Genomic DNA, 15720 nt, shown 5'->3' on the forward strand with positions numbered 1-15720 from the left:
TCATCTATGGACGAAATCTAATAACTGTGACTAAAATGTGAGACATGCATACAATTTAGCCAAAAGACTAGAACTAAAACTAAATCTAAATCATTGATCAAAATGAACACTGTCCTTAATTTGCACAAGTGAAGTTATTACAAAAGTGCAACTAATCAGATTGTTAATCTCTCATTACTGCAGATGACACAGCTAAGAGAAGACATGCAGTGTGTTACTGCTGAAAAGGACTGTCTTCTGGCAGAAAAGGCTGAAAGCAACTTGACTAACATGGAGCTGGAGAGCCTTCATGCAAATGTTCTGTCTCTAACTGAAGAGCGGGACCAGCTCCTAGAAGTGCTGCAGGGGCTCCGAGAGGAAAAGAGCAAGCTTAAGGTTGAATTGGAAGAAAAGGATGAAATGGTAAGGGACGACAAACACTTTCACTAGTAATTTTGTGTTTCTTGCATGTTTTGCTAAATAAGCAGATTCAGTCAGGTGATTGATGTTTTCTTTGTGCTGTTTAGATACAAGAGTTGAAGCAGCTTCAGGCTGCTGATAAAGCCCGTTTGTTAATGAAGGATGCCTCATGCAGCATCGCTTCCAATGACTCTGGCTCATCCTTTAATGTGAACGAGGAAGGAGGTCAATTTCAGGAACTGCTGCAAGGAGTACGAGAGGTAGGAGTGTTTACCTTACTACTGGACTGGAACAATATTCCATTTATTTTAACTCCATTGTGTTGTAAATGTTGCTGTTCAGGGCCAGTTTTATTAAAATAATTTTCTTTTTAGCTCATCCAAGTCCAGAGCGAGTTAAAACAACAGAAACGACAAGGCTCAGAACAGCTGAGCCCCGGAGATGCGCAGGAAGCTCAGCTTCAACAGGTCAGTTGATTTTTTTTTTTTCTTCTTCTCTTTTGTTTTATGACTTTGCTAGTGATTATTGGCCATTTTTAACACTTATTGCTGATGTAGCAAAAATACCTCTCCCCCCCCCCAGAGTTGTTAATAAATGTTCTGTTTTTTATTTATATAAACATATAATAATGGTTGAATATTTGAAATGTAGGCCATACAAAATTACAATTTAGCAATTTTGAAAACTGGCCACTTGACAAACCAGCTAATTCCAATTTGATCATCCAAAATTGTTTTATAAATTATTTGCGCTCTTTACAAAGAAGAAATCCGGTGTGAAAAATGGACTTTGTGTAGTGAAACATAAGTAAAAACTTATGTGGGCCTCACCCACCTTGCCAGAGCCAGACACGTCTAGTCAAATAGGAGCTGACAGTGCTAGAAACAGCATGGCAGTTTGTTTCTGTGTTATTTGTGTAAATAACACATTAGAGTGTTACTTTTTGGACTTGGTGGACTTAAATGTTTTACTGTTGTTTAGATGCAGGTCCTCAAAGAGGAAGTGGAGTCTTTGAGGAACGAGAGAACAGTGCTCAGAAAAGATCTTCAGGAAGCAGCCGAAATGGTAAAAGTTTGTGTGATTGTTCATTTTTGAAGAATTCATGGGGATGCACTGAATTTTTGCCAACTAAAAATATTAATCCCATCACAGCCAGTGTGGAGTTGAGGCACTTTTTGTAAAACCAGCAAACCTATTTATTGGTGGTGTGGAGTAAATTGTACCAGAATGTTTTTTGTGTATTTAAATAATTCAGTGGTAGAAGGTTTTGAGAAAATACCAAATTAAAGACATTTTACTTTCGATGCAACCCTTCCAATTGACCTGCTGATGACTTGTCACTAAGATTCAGATGGCAAACTAAAAAAAAGTTTTGTTTTTTTCTCAGTCAAAAACCTACCAGGACCTGCTTCACTCCACTAAAGAGGAGCTGAAACAGCAGCAAAAAGAGAATGCAGAGTTAATGACCCAGAGTACAGAAAAGGAGTCTCAACTCAGACAACAGGTAAGTTCTGTTCAGTTTGTTTTTTGCCACCTCATCACTGATTCATTAGTATTCCTGTGTGCCTGACTGCTTCATTCCTTTATTTTTCCTTTTAGCTAAACCAGTTGAGTGAAGATCTTCTGTCTCTGCGAGGCCTGAATGACCAACTTCTATCAGAGAAATCCTCTGAGACTCAGGATCTCAACACAGAGCTGCAGAGTCTTCAGACACGCATTACCTCTCTTGAGAAGGAGAAAGAGACACTTGATGAAATGCTTAAGGAGAGTGAAGGAAAGGTAAGAAGCATTATCTGGGGGGTGTGTGTGGGGGTGTGGGGGGGGGTGTGTGGGGTGGTGTGTGTGTGTGTGGGGGGGGTGTGTGTGTGTGTGTGGGGGGGGTGTGTGTGTGGGGTGTGTGTGTGTGTGTGTGTGGGGTTGTGTGTGTGTGGGGGGGGGTGTGGTTTTAGCATCAATGCGTGATGCATACGTTCAAAAGTTACGTACTTGACAAGACTTTTTTTTTTTTTTCTTGGACAATCAAGCAAAGGCAGATTATATCTGCCCAATAATATTCATTTTACTCCAATATTGGAAACACAGATTGTGTCATCTTGTAAGGTTGGACACCCTTTCTCACTTCTTAAAATGTGGTCCCCTACAGAGACAGCAGTTGGCTGAAGAGCTTGAAAGTCTTGGTGGCATCAAAGACCAGCTCCTGAATGAAAAGACGCATGCAGAACAGCTCCTGGAGGTTCTCAATGGGGTCAGAGAGGAGCGCAGCCAGCTCAGTCAGGAGCTGCAGGAGAAAGTGGAGAAGGTAACTTTCAAATCTCATTTCTTGAATTTGTTTAATTTGTTGCGGAATCAGTTTTTGGTATTTTTTGTGTGATGTTTGGCTAAAGTATTTTTATTTTTTTCCCTAGCTGGCACACATTGAGGAGAAAGTACAAGGTCTAGAGAAGCAGAAACTGCAGCTTGAAACTGAAGTCAATACTTTGAGCCAGGTTGGGATTATATTTATTTTTTTTGATGCACCAATATGATTGTATTTTTTCTGAAACAAGAACCAAACAAATTTAAATGTTTGGTTTCATGTTTGTGTATTTACGCTTGGGGTACGGTGAGATTTTTCAGAGGCACACTCCTAACACAGGGCTATAAGAATCATTGGCAAGATGCAGCACAAATTACAACTATGTTACCATAGTTTCACAGTGTAGTTTCAATGTTTTATGGCCATTCTCTTCTAGATAACTTTCCTATTCCACCTTAAATGGTGCAACAGACGGCAAATGCTGCAGCATTTAAGGAAGAACGAAAAAATTATAAAGTTAATAAAAGCTCATTTTAGCTCCCCATCACAGAGGAATTAAAGAATGCCCAGTAGTAATAAATTGCTGCACCATCTGCTGCCCCCTTTCTGAAGATGAATGATGCCCTAAAGTTAACTAGTTAACCAGCAGCACCACTGCTATATATCTGTATTAACTGCTTGAAGGTCTTGTCCCAATTTTTAGGGGGAGGATTTTGCCCCTTCCCCTTGTAACTACTTACAAATATTATAACTAATATAATAACTATATATTTTTTATTATTACTATTATTTATACACACACATATATACACATATATTATTTGGGATAAATAATTTTGGGTGCTCAACTTTTGATGTTGAACTTTTTTAAGTGTTTTTTTTTTTTACTTATTCCTTATTCATTTGTTTTTTCCCCCAGTCTCTTCAAGAAGCTAATGCTCAGACAGATGTTGCCTCCAAACGAAAAACGCTAATGTTGGTTTCTGAGATGGAGACTTCTAATGAAAAGCTAAAGGTACTTCAATTTGATCTTTTAAATTAATCTAATCTTTCTGTTGGGTTAACTGTAATGAGAAGCAGTGTTTTCCAGCTTTGATATTGGTGTTTTCATGCATGCATGCATCTTCTTTATTTCTGTTTTGTTTTTTTCTTGGTTTTCCCCAACAAAGGCTGCATTCATGAAGCTTCAGCGAGTCATTGATCGTCCAACGCCAGTAGATCCTCTTGCAGATGACATTAGAAAAGAATGGCCCTTGTTGCACCAGCTGGTTGCAGTCCTTCCAAAGTCCCAGAGAGCTGTATGTTCTAGTCTTACTTCCAAAACGAATCAGCTTCACAGCGTTCTTGGGAAAACTGGGGTAAGGGTCATCATCATTAGCATGATTTTATTTTTTTTAACACAAACCTGATTGCTGATCTGCACACACCATGTTTAAAACATGAAGATAGAGAGTAATCCTCTGTAATGCACTCACTGAAAGATCTATATCATAATTGTAGGAAATGAAGATAATAATAAGAATTTGAACAAATTTGACAGACCAACCAAACCCTCCCTCTCTTTAGGTGACCTTAAAGACAACAGCCCAGCGCCACAAGGCTCACTTCATGGCTCAAATCCATCGAGACGTCGCGTCCTTTGAGGAGAGAAGACTGCAAGATGTGCTTATCCGGCAAACTCAAGCTCCCTCACGTTCCGTCCAGATGGTGCGAGAAGATTTGCAGGAGATTTGGGACCAGCGACTTTTGGAGTTGTTGGGAAAACGCAAGCAGTGTCTGCAAGTGAGTGTAGTATTCATATTGCTTGAGTGTTCAGAATTGTCTACAATATCCTTTAATAATACTAGAAATTTTCATGATCATTGATTTTATTGTCTCTGATCTGACCGGGCAACATTTTATTTGAATTAAAGTAAGCATGTTGTTTGATCTTGCATTTCGCAAGTTTCATTCAGGCCCTCACTGATTGGCTGAAAACACTCTGCCCTGCTTCGCCCCACTCAGTGTAGTTTTGTGCTTCAGTCAGAGACCTTATTATTGATTCGAATGGTTAGTTTATCTGTGTAAATGTGTTTGTGGCAGCTTACACTGTCACACTGTTTAATGTGTGGCTGGTAAGCAATCGACCAATCTGCAACTTTCATCCACAAGTTTCCTCCAATATGTCAATACACTGTCAAACTCACTTCCTTTTGCCTGCTTGTGTCAATACAGTATAATTACGATATTCATATTAACAATAAAAATGTAATTGGTAGCAGATTTTGTGAGTAGCGTAAATTGAAATATTTCAAAAGGGTTTAATACTCATATCACAGATATTTAAACATGGTCAAAAATGTAAGATTAGTATATAGACAGTATACAGCATATAGATCCATACACACTTTTTTTTTTTTTTTTTTGTAAATAAGCTGAATAAATCCAATATTACAAATAGTGGCATGTTGGTCTTTGTTTGATGCTCAGTGTTTGGTAAATATTTTTAAGTTGCTTTTTTGTATTAGTTTGAAAATTATTTAAAAAAGTAAAGCAAAATAAACAGTTTAATTTTGTACATTTTTTGAGTGTACAGATTTAATAAAATGAAAAGCTGTCAATATTATCTCAGTTGTGATTTGTAAAAAGTCTCTTCGTACAAGATACAATAAGAAAATGTCTCTCTCCACCCGTGATAGGATATGGACAGCATTCTGGAGTTCCTGGAAGATGGTATAGCCAAGCATGCAGTCACTCTCTCTGAGGAACATCAGGCACAGATCAGTGCCCATGAGCAGAGCAGAGCGCTGGCCAGACGTGCGGACGAGGCAGCCGTGGTGCAGTTTTTTGAGCGAGAGCTTGTTCGTCGTACAGCATTGGCTGATCGTCAGAAAGCTTTCAATCAAGTAAGGCCTACTGTTATTTGCTTTATTTTTCTTAATTTAATTGACACATGCTGTAAATTCACTTTAATGATAATCATTCTTGTTTGAAATGATTTCTCTTGTAGCACCTTTTGGACAAATATGATTCGGCAGTGTCTGTCTTGAAGTCCTCGGAGAATAAGTCTCAGCATAGCCTAAAAGAGTTGCAGCGAGAAAACCTGGCACTGTTGCCAGGTCAGAACACTGACCCGCCTAAGACTGTGGCTGACCTACTTCAAGACAAGCAGTGCCTCTTGCTTCAGTTGCAGCAGGCGCAAAAACAAATGGAGGTAATGATTCTAGAAACTTGCAATACTTGGAGTTAGAATGACCTTTTTTTTCCTCTTTGGGGGAAATCTCTAATTTATTTGATGCAAACTTTATCAATATTAAGTATTAAATGAGCAGTTATAAAAAATAAAAATGATAGGAGATGAGATTGATTGGCTGTGTGTAGATTTTGACCCATATTTGGCAAGTTGCTCCAGCATTGCGTGAGGTCAGAATGCTGCAGTTCTTTATTCAGCCTCTTGATGGTAATGTGGACCTTCACACATGGCTGCAGAACCCCTTTAAAACCAGTGTTGTCATCCATGCTCTGTGTGCAGTATGAATGTTGCCACTTGTGTCAAACAAATTGGTCAAACTTACTTGTCAATGGGGGAAGCAAAGTAAAAACAATTTAACACTACTGACTGGGTACCCCTGTCAAGAGTACAGCACATAGCTCAGTACAGTGACTGTCTGAACACAGCAAAACTAGCAAAGTTAACTTAAGTTCTGTTCTGTACAGAAACTCGCAGTATCTAATGATGTATCAACAGGTTTGCTTGGAAAGATTAATGTGGCACCCAGACCCACCCTCTGTTAATATCTGGGATTGGCCAATAAGGCTAAAAGGCTACCAGTATTCAGGATTGTCTAAAAAAACACTGATCACATAAGACAGTACTGTATTTTTACTCTCAGTACTTTAGTAGTACATTTTAGAATATTACTTTTAAGTACAAAAATGTTTTAATACTTTAGTACTTCTACTTAAATGTGATGCTTAAAGAACACTTTAACTTCTACTCACAACTTTTTTTATGATAGAGCGCTTGTACTTTTACTCTTTTAGTCTGGGTCTCTAGTATTTTTTTATACACATCCTGGTTTCACACAGTCAATTACATTACATTTAAAAAGGTCTCACTATGTAGGTATATCATAATGGAGCACTACACTGACCAAGCATGCTCTTAACCAATCAGCTGTCATTCTGCTATTTATTTGCCCTCGCCGCCCTTCTTAGTACTAAATGTTTTAACGTACAAGTTCAAGTGAGGTTTGTACAGCATGACTGTGTATCTGCAGAGCTTTTCCTTGTCTTTGTTCATTGTGTTTACTTTTTTGCCTTATGTATTTGTATTGACTACATGTATCTACTGTCCAGGGAATGTGTTCTACTAGATTGTAAGGCATTGCTGTAGGGAACTGATTGCATTCAGCTACACAAGCATTAGTGAGTTCAGGATGTTGGGTCATCAGAACTTCATCTAAACACCAACTGAGGATGGAGCACCATTATTTCAGTTCCACTGCTCCACCTCTCAATGCTATAGGGTTATTCTATTCTATTCTCCTGTGTCCTATACCTGGCATTAGTTATGGTGCCAATACTCAGCAATAGGTAAAACTTAAAGTAAATGAATGCATTTGTTAAAAAAGGTCCACAAAAATTGGACATACGGCACAATCATGTATTCATATTTTAGTTGCATCATGAAATTTATTTTCTTTCTGTATTAACAGGTTTGCTGATGCATTTCCTATTCATTTTGAAGCCTTGTTTCAGCATTTCTCAGTTCGTTTAATGCACTGCGAGTGAGAGAGTAAACTCTTAAGTAAAAAAAAAAGGGTTTTAAGGCATATCTAGTAGTGGAAAAAATGGTAGGAGGAGAAAAAGAGACACAAAAACAGGAAAATGCGTTTAAATGCTTCCCTTCCCACAGGGGTCCAGTTAAATTAGCTCTGAATGTTTTATGAGACCCAGCGTTTCAGCTCACACTGCTACTGCCAGGATAGGGAAATTGTCTTTAGGGCACAGACTAGAGGTTAGATCACACTGGGGGATGTGGTTATTGGTCAGTCTAGTGACATGAATGCAGACCAGACAAATGATATATAAATCACAGTGAAAATCACTGTAATGCTAATACAGCGTGATATTCTGTTGACTGTCATTCAGGCATGATGCTGAATGCTGCAGAAGACTTTTGTCATGGTGTGGGGTTCAGTTTAGTGCAATGTCAGATCAGCTTTGGTCTTTATTTCAGGCATTTAACAGCCGATGTTTAATGTTGGGCTTATAAGAAATTGATAAGTTATTGTTATAATTAGTAACAGTGTAATTAATTCTTGCAGTTATTCCAGGGCTTTACAAACTACTGCTGGTATCTTGTCAGTGAGGCTTGTCTAATAGCCTTGCTCATAAAGCTGCTAGACTAGGGTTAGCTTTTAGCATAGCACAGATACTTGTTCAAATCCTGTGCTTTCACTTTTTGTGCGCACAGCTTTCAACTTTCTTTCCCAGCTTCAGAACTGGCACACCTCTATTTCCTAATCTCCTAAACTCAGTCCAATATTTATAAATGTATACACACTCCCAATATTCCATAAGCAACCCATAAACATGAAAGAGAGTAAGTGACAGAGAGAGAAAGAGAGAAAATGTTTATTTTTGTTAAAAATGCACATAAATTAACATTTTTAATTGACACTGAAAGCAAACAAATGGAAAACATTTTTTTTCTTTTATATTCACACTTTTTTCCGCCATAACACAAATAAAAAAACCTAGATGTATTTTTCTAAAAAAAAAATAAAAAATAAAAAAGCAATTACAAAACTATAGTTAATAAATATGTATTTACCAACAAACTTCATAACATCCCAGCAGAAAAACTAACAAAGGGCTTTTAATTATGAATTAAAGATGCAGACACACCAGCCTTCTACCCTAGGTCTGGAGTAGCTTATCTGTGATTGCTAACAACCAGATTAAAGTATGTAATACTGCAGGCCTCGAATGGGCTGGAGAGTTTTAGCTTTAACTAAAACTGCTAAAATGTCTAGTTTTTGTCATCTATGGACGAAATCTAATAACTGTGACTAAAATGTGAGACATGCATACAATTTAGCCAAAAGACTAGAACTAAAACTAAATCTAAATCATTGATCAAAATGAACACTGTCCTTAATTTGCACAAGTGAAGTTATTACAAAAGTGCAACTAATCAGATTGTTAATCTCTCATTACTGCAGATGACACAGCTAAGAGAAGACATGCAGTGTGTTACTGCTGAAAAGGACTGTCTTCTGGCAGAAAAGGCTGAAAGCAACTTGACTAACATGGAGCTGGAGAGCCTTCATGCAAATGTTCTGTCTCTAACTGAAGAGCGGGACCAGCTCCTAGAAGTGCTGCAGGGGCTCCGAGAGGAAAAGAGCAAGCTTAAGGTTGAATTGGAAGAAAAGGATGAAATGGTAAGGGACGACAAACACTTTCACTAGTAATTTTGTGTTCCTTGCATGTTTTGCTAAATAAGCAGATTCAGTCAGGTGATTGATGTTTTCTTTGTGCTGTTTAGATACAAGAGTTGAAGCAGCTTCAGGCTGCTGATAAAGCCCGTTTGTTAATGAAGGATGCCTCATGCAGCATCGCTTCCAATGACTCTGGCTCATCCTTTAATGTGAACGAGGAAGGAGGTAAATTTCAGGAACTGCTGCAAGGAGTACGAGAGGTAGGAGTGTTTACCTTACTACTGGACTGGAACAATATTCCATTTATTTTAACTCCATTGTGTTGTAAATGTTGCTGTTCAGGGCCAGTTTTATTAAAATAATTTTCTACAAGATACAATAAGAAAATGTCTCTCTCCACCCGTGATAGGATATGGACAGCATTCTGGAGTTCCTGGAAGATGGTATAGCCAAGCATGCAGTCACTCTCTGAGGAACATCAGGCACAGATCAGTGCCCATGAGCAGAGCAGAGCGCTGGCCAGACGTGCGGACGAGGCAGCCGTGGTGCAGTTTTTTGAGCGAGAGCTTGTTCGTCGTACAGCATTGGCTGATCGTCAGAAAGCTTTCAATCAAGTAAGGCCTACTGTTATTTGCTTTATTTTTCTTAATTTAATTGACACATGCTGTAAATTCACTTTAATGATAATCATTCTTGTTAGTGTGATTGCAGTAATGCAATCACAGTATTGATCTTCTTAAGTCTTATTCTTCTTCTTCTTCTTCTTCTTCTTATTAGTGTGATTGCAGTAATGCAATCACAGTATTGTTCTTCTTAAGTCTTATTCTTCTTCTTCTTATTATTATTATTATTCCACCTAGTGCTGGACGATATGGCCAAAATTCATATCACGATATATTCCTTAATTTCGGTCGATACGATATAATTCCGATATCGATATAAATACTTAGAAGGCCTCAGAAAACTGCTAAGAATCCCTGCAATGGAAATACGTACCTACTAGGGGTGGGCGATATGGCCCTAAAATAATATCACAATATTTCATGGTATTATCGCGATAACGATACTCTTGGCGATATGACAAAAAAACAAAAAACTTTTTTATTATTGTATACCATATGATATTGCACACCTTTAAGATATTTAAAAAAAAAAACAATTTTAGCAGATTTATAACAGAAGTCAATAATTGAGAATTACATGATACTAATAATAATAATGCACTCCAAATATCTCCATATATCCAGTATTAAAGTAAAATAAATGACACTTTACAGATATAATCTGTCTCTAGTAGATATTTAATAGGAAATTAGAAATGTGTGAGTTTTTCTTTTGCTTAAAACAGCAAAAAAATTAGTACCCTGATGTGATAATTAGGGGTGAGTGATGTGGCACGATATTTCAGAGTATAATATCGTGATATATGATATGGCACACCCCTAGTACCTACTACTGTCTACTTAATTTAAGTCTTTGAAACCTCCTTTCACGAAAACATTATAATACTTAAGAAATAAACAATAGTCAAGATAAATCAATGCTCAATTTTATTTGCATATAGCAAAATAAAAACATGACATCCCTGTCAAACATAAGCCAATATAACTATTACCAATAAAAATAACTTAAAATTAGGATAGAAGCAGAGCTTCTTAGTCTTTTGTAAACAATTTTAACAGATCAAAACAAAAGTGTTCCAACTAGGATAAAGAACACAAGAAGCCTTTATACACATAAAAGCAACAAGATTTCCCCGTCAAATAAACAAACCTATAGGCTTTATCAACTATAAATAACTTAGTTACAATATAAGCTACAAAAGTGCTTCAGCCAAAATACAACTCTTTGTGAACATAAAAGGAACATGATATCCCCGTCAAATAAACAAACCTAAAGGATTCATAAACTTTAAATAACTTAAATAACTTACAACATAAGCTATAAAAGTGCTTCAGCCAGTATAAGGAAAATATTGTATGTAGTGGAACTGATTGAGGTGGTGGAACAGATTAGATGTTTTAACGTTACCGCTGCTGGTCGGCTCCACTCTCCGGCACAATTTGCAGCAAACTGAAGTTTAGCAGACCTTCGAGAGTCGAACCAAATCCTCACCACTGAATTAGACCTCCCTCCTTCAATTAATCACTTGTGGAAGCGGCAGGGGCATTCATTTTGCATCAAAAATGTCCCGCGCTGGGAGCCAAGAGGACCCGCGGCTGACAAAGAGGACCCGCAACTGACCGCTGACCTCGCGGACCCGTGGGCGGACCGAGCGAACCAGAGGCGGACCGAGCGGACCCGTGGGCAGACCCGAGGCTAGGCTAGGCTCGGTTCTGTTCCGTTCCACTCCAGCGCGGAACATTTCAGATGCAAACCGAGCCTACCTTAACCTTGGATCCGCTCGTGCCGGCTCCGTTTGGCTCCAGCGCGAGGCATTTTAGATGCGTAGCGGACCCGAGCCTAGCCTAGCCTAGCCTAGCCTATCTGGCTACGTGCCTATGTGATTACGTCATCACGCACAGAGATAGTCCAGCTACGGAAGCTGATTGTGTTCAGCTGTGCGGCGAGCTGACGCCAGTAAAACGCATGTCCGTGACAGATTCTGTAAATAATACATATCGATATACCACAAAAATGATATCACCGTTATTGAAACATTTCTTATCGCGATAAATACCGATATCGAATTATTGTCCAGGCCTAATTCCACCTGTTTTTTGTCCGGTTAACTAGTGCCGCAGTTTTCGAAATATCGACTTCGTTCAAAAGAGAAAACGTGCGTCCATATCGGGAATGGTGGGCTTGTATACAGCTTTCCGATCGGACTTACGTTTTTCGTAAAAACTTCGTAAGTACGCGTTTTTTTGACCATTGAAAATGAATGGGCAGAACTTTGCACGCCCGTGGACGTCGCAATTTTTGAAATACGAAGATGAAACCAATTGAGGACCTGTAGAACTTATTGAGCTCTTTCCGAAAATATGCGTTACGAAAAGTTGCGACGTACGGATTTCGTACGATTGTCGTACGAAGTGGCCCCATTGGAATGAATGGGGCCAATCGGAGGACGGCAGCTAGATCGAAGGACAGGTAGCTAGAACTCCAGTACTGTGTGTAATGGAGCAGCTATGGGATAAAACAGCATTAGGTCAAAAGTTTGGACACCCCGGCACCCCAGTACTGTGTGTAATGGAGCCACGGGTCAAAAGTTTGGACACCCCGGCCCCCCAGTACTGTGTGTAATGGAGCCACGGGTCAAAAGTTTGGACACCCCCGAACGGCCAGAGCAACCTAGCGTGCATAGCTGATTGATGTATTTGCACGTTGCGTAGCAACGTGCAAACACCATTTAATCAAATTTATGCATATACATCACCTAGCAACCACCTAGAAACACCATAGCAACCACCCTGGATACCATAGCAACACCTTAGCAACCGCCTAGCAACACCCTAGCAACCACCTAGCAACACCTTAGCAACCACCCCGGATACCATAGCAACACCTTAGCAACCGCCTAGCAACACCCTAGCAACCACCTAGCAACACCTTAGCAACCACCCCGGATACCATAGCAACACCTTAGCAACCGCCTAGCAACACCTTAGCAACCACCTACCAACCACTTAGCAACACCTTAGCAACCTCCCCGAATACCATAGCAACCGCCTAGCAACACCCTAGCAACCACCTAGCAACACCTTAGCAACCACTCCGGATACCATAGCAACACCTTAGCAACCGCCTAGCAACACCCTAGCAACCACCTAGCAACCACCTAGCAACACCTTAGCAACCACCCCGGATACCATAGCAACACCTTAGCAACCGCCTAGCAACACCCTAGCAACCACCTAGCAACCACCTAGCAACACCTTAGCAACCACCCAGGATACCATAGCAACACCCTAGCAACCACCTAGCAACCACCTAGCAACACCTTAGCAACCACCCCGGATACCATAGCAACACCTTAGCAACCGCCTAGCAACACCCTAGCAACCACCTAGCAACACCTTAGCAACCACCCCGGATACCATAGCAACACCTTAGCAACCGCCTAGCAACACCCTAGCAACCACCTAGCAACCACCTAGCAACCACCTAGCAACACCTTAGCAACCACCCCGGATACCATAGCAACACCTTAGCAACCGCCTAGCAACACCCTAGCAACCACCTAGCAACCACCTAGCAACACCTTAGCAACCACCCCGGATACCATAGCAACACCTTAGCAACCGCCTAGCAACACCCTAGCAACCACCTAGCAACACCTTAGCAACCACCCCGGATACCATAGCAACACCTTAGCAACCGCCTAGCAACACCCTAGCAACCACCTAGCAACACCTTAGCAACCACCCCGGATACCATAGCAACACCTTAGCAACCGCCTAGCAACACCCTAGCAACCACCTAGCAACCACCTAGCAACACCTTAGCAACCACCCAAGATACCATAGCAACACCTTAGCAACCGCCTAGCAACACCCTAGCAACCACCTAGCAACACCTTAGCAACCACCCCGGATACCATAGCAACACCTTAGCAACCGCCTAGCAACACCTTAGCAACCACCTAGCAACCACCTAGCAACCACCTAGCAACACCTTAGCAACCACCCCAAATACCATAGCAACACCTTAGCAACCGCGTAGCAACACCTTAGCAACCACCTAGCAACACCTTAGCAACCACCCCGGATACCATAGCAACACCTTAGCAACCGCCTAGCAACACCTTAGCAACCACCTACCAACCACTTAGCAACACCTTAGCAACCTCCCCGAATACCATAGCAACCGCCTAGCAACACCTTAGCAACCACTCCGGATACCATAGCAACACCTTAGCAACCGCCTAGCAACACCCTAGCAACCACCTAGCAACCACCTAGCAACACCTTAGCAACCACCCCGGATACCATAGCAACACCTTAGCAACCGCCTAGCAACACCCTAGCAACCACCTAGCAACCACCTAGCAACACCTTAGCAACCACCCCGGATACCATAGCAACACCTTAGCAACCGCCTAGCAACACCCTAGCAACCACCTAGCAACACCTTAGCAACCACCCCGGATACCATAGCAACACCTTAGCAACCGCCTAGCAACACCCTAGCAACCACCTAGCAACACCTTAGCAACCACCCCGGATACCATAGCAACACCTTAGCAACCGCCTAGCAACACCTTAGCAACCACCTAGCAACCACCTAGCAACACCTTAGCAACCACCCCGGATACCATAGCAACACCTTAGCAACCGCCTAGCAACACCTTAGCAACCACCTAGCAACCACCTAGCAACACCTTAGCAACCACCCCGGATACCATAGCAACACCTTAGCAACCGCCTAGCAACACCCTAGCAACCACCTAGCAACCACCTAGCAACACCTTAGCAACCACCCCGGATACCATAGCAACACCTTAGCAACTGCCTAGCAACACCCTAGCAACCACCTAGCAACCACCTAGCAACACCTTAGCAACCACCCCGGATACCATAGCAACACCTTAGCAACCGCCTAGCAACACCCTAGCAACCACCTAGCAACACCTTAGCAACCACCCCGGATACCATAGCAACACCTTAGCAACCGCCTAGCAACACCCTAGCAACCACCTAGCAACCACCTAGCAACACCTGAGCAACCACCCCGGATACCATAGCAACACCTTAGCAACCGCCTAGCAACACCCTAGCAACCACCTAGCAACCACCTAGCAACACCTTAGCAACCACCCCGGATACCATAGCAACACCTTAGCAACCGCCTAGCAACACCCTAGCAACCACCTAGCAACCACCTAGCAACACCTTAGCAACCACCCCGGATACCATAGCAACACCTTAGCAACCGCCTAGCAACACCCTAGCAACCACCTAGCAACACCTTAGCAACCACCCTGGATACCATAGCAACACCTTAGCAACCGCCTAGCAACACCCTAGCAACCACCTAGCAACCACCTAGCAACACCTTAGCAACCACCCCGGATACCATAGCAACACCTTAGCAACCGCCTAGCAACACCCTAGCAACCACCTAGCAACCACCTAGCAACACCTTAGCAACCACCCCGGATACCATAGCAACACCTTAGCAACCGCCTAGCAACACCCTAGCAACCACCTAGCAACACCTTAGCAACCACCCCGGATACCATAGCAACACCTTAGCAACCGCCTAGCAACAACTTAGCAACCACCTAGCAACCACCTAGCAACACCTTAGCAACCACCCCGGATACCATAGCAACACCTTAGCAACCGCCTAGCAACACCTTAGCAACCACCTAGCAACCAGCTAGCAACACCTTAGCAACCACCCCGGATACCATAGCAACACCTTAGCAACCGCCTAGCAACACCTTAGCAACCACCTAGCAACACCTTAGCAACCACCCCAGATACCATAGCAACACCTTAGCAACCGCCTAGCAACACCTTAGCAACCACCTAGCAACCACTTAGCAACACCTTAGCAACCACCCCGGATACCATAGCCACACCTTAGCAACCACTTAGCAACACCTTAGCAACACCACAGCAGATACCAGCCAGCACTGCAATCACACTCGCA

The 15720-nt window shown here is 41.7% G+C and overlaps 1 protein-coding gene across 6 annotated transcripts in view; it reads left to right on the forward strand.

Annotated features, from left to right (window-relative positions):
• LOC125785700 (centromere-associated protein E-like) overlaps window positions 1–15720 on the forward strand; it is a 143603-nt gene that overhangs the window by 115187 nt on the left and 12696 nt on the right. For 4 of the 6 annotated variants that reach the window (XM_049469752.1, XM_049469753.1, XM_049469756.1 and 1 more), the window contains 16 exons: window positions 184–402; window positions 507–659; window positions 774–866; window positions 1381–1464; window positions 1787–1903; window positions 1999–2178; window positions 2543–2698; window positions 2805–2885; window positions 3615–3710; window positions 3865–4053; window positions 4262–4477; window positions 5374–5580; window positions 5685–5888; window positions 8905–9123; window positions 9228–9380; window positions 9530–9734. The exons of 1 other annotated variant lie outside the window; for it this stretch is intronic. In XM_049469752.1, the coding sequence (XP_049325709.1) occupies window positions 184–402; window positions 507–659; window positions 774–866; window positions 1381–1464; window positions 1787–1903; window positions 1999–2178; window positions 2543–2698; window positions 2805–2885; window positions 3615–3710; window positions 3865–4053; window positions 4262–4477; window positions 5374–5580; window positions 5685–5888; window positions 8905–9123; window positions 9228–9380; window positions 9530–9592 (2430 nt within the window). In that variant the 3' untranslated portion in view covers window positions 9593–9734. The remainder of the gene's footprint in view (window positions 1–183; window positions 403–506; window positions 660–773; window positions 867–1380; window positions 1465–1786; window positions 1904–1998; window positions 2179–2542; window positions 2699–2804; window positions 2886–3614; window positions 3711–3864; window positions 4054–4261; window positions 4478–5373; window positions 5581–5684; window positions 5889–8904; window positions 9124–9227; window positions 9381–9529; window positions 9735–15720) is intronic. One more of the 6 variants, XM_049469757.1, reaches the window with a different exon arrangement.

Source organism: Astyanax mexicanus, chromosome 21 (genome assembly GCF_023375975.1).
Source record: "Astyanax mexicanus isolate ESR-SI-001 chromosome 21, AstMex3_surface, whole genome shotgun sequence".
NCBI lineage: Eukaryota > Metazoa > Chordata > Actinopteri > Characiformes > Acestrorhamphidae > Astyanax > Astyanax mexicanus.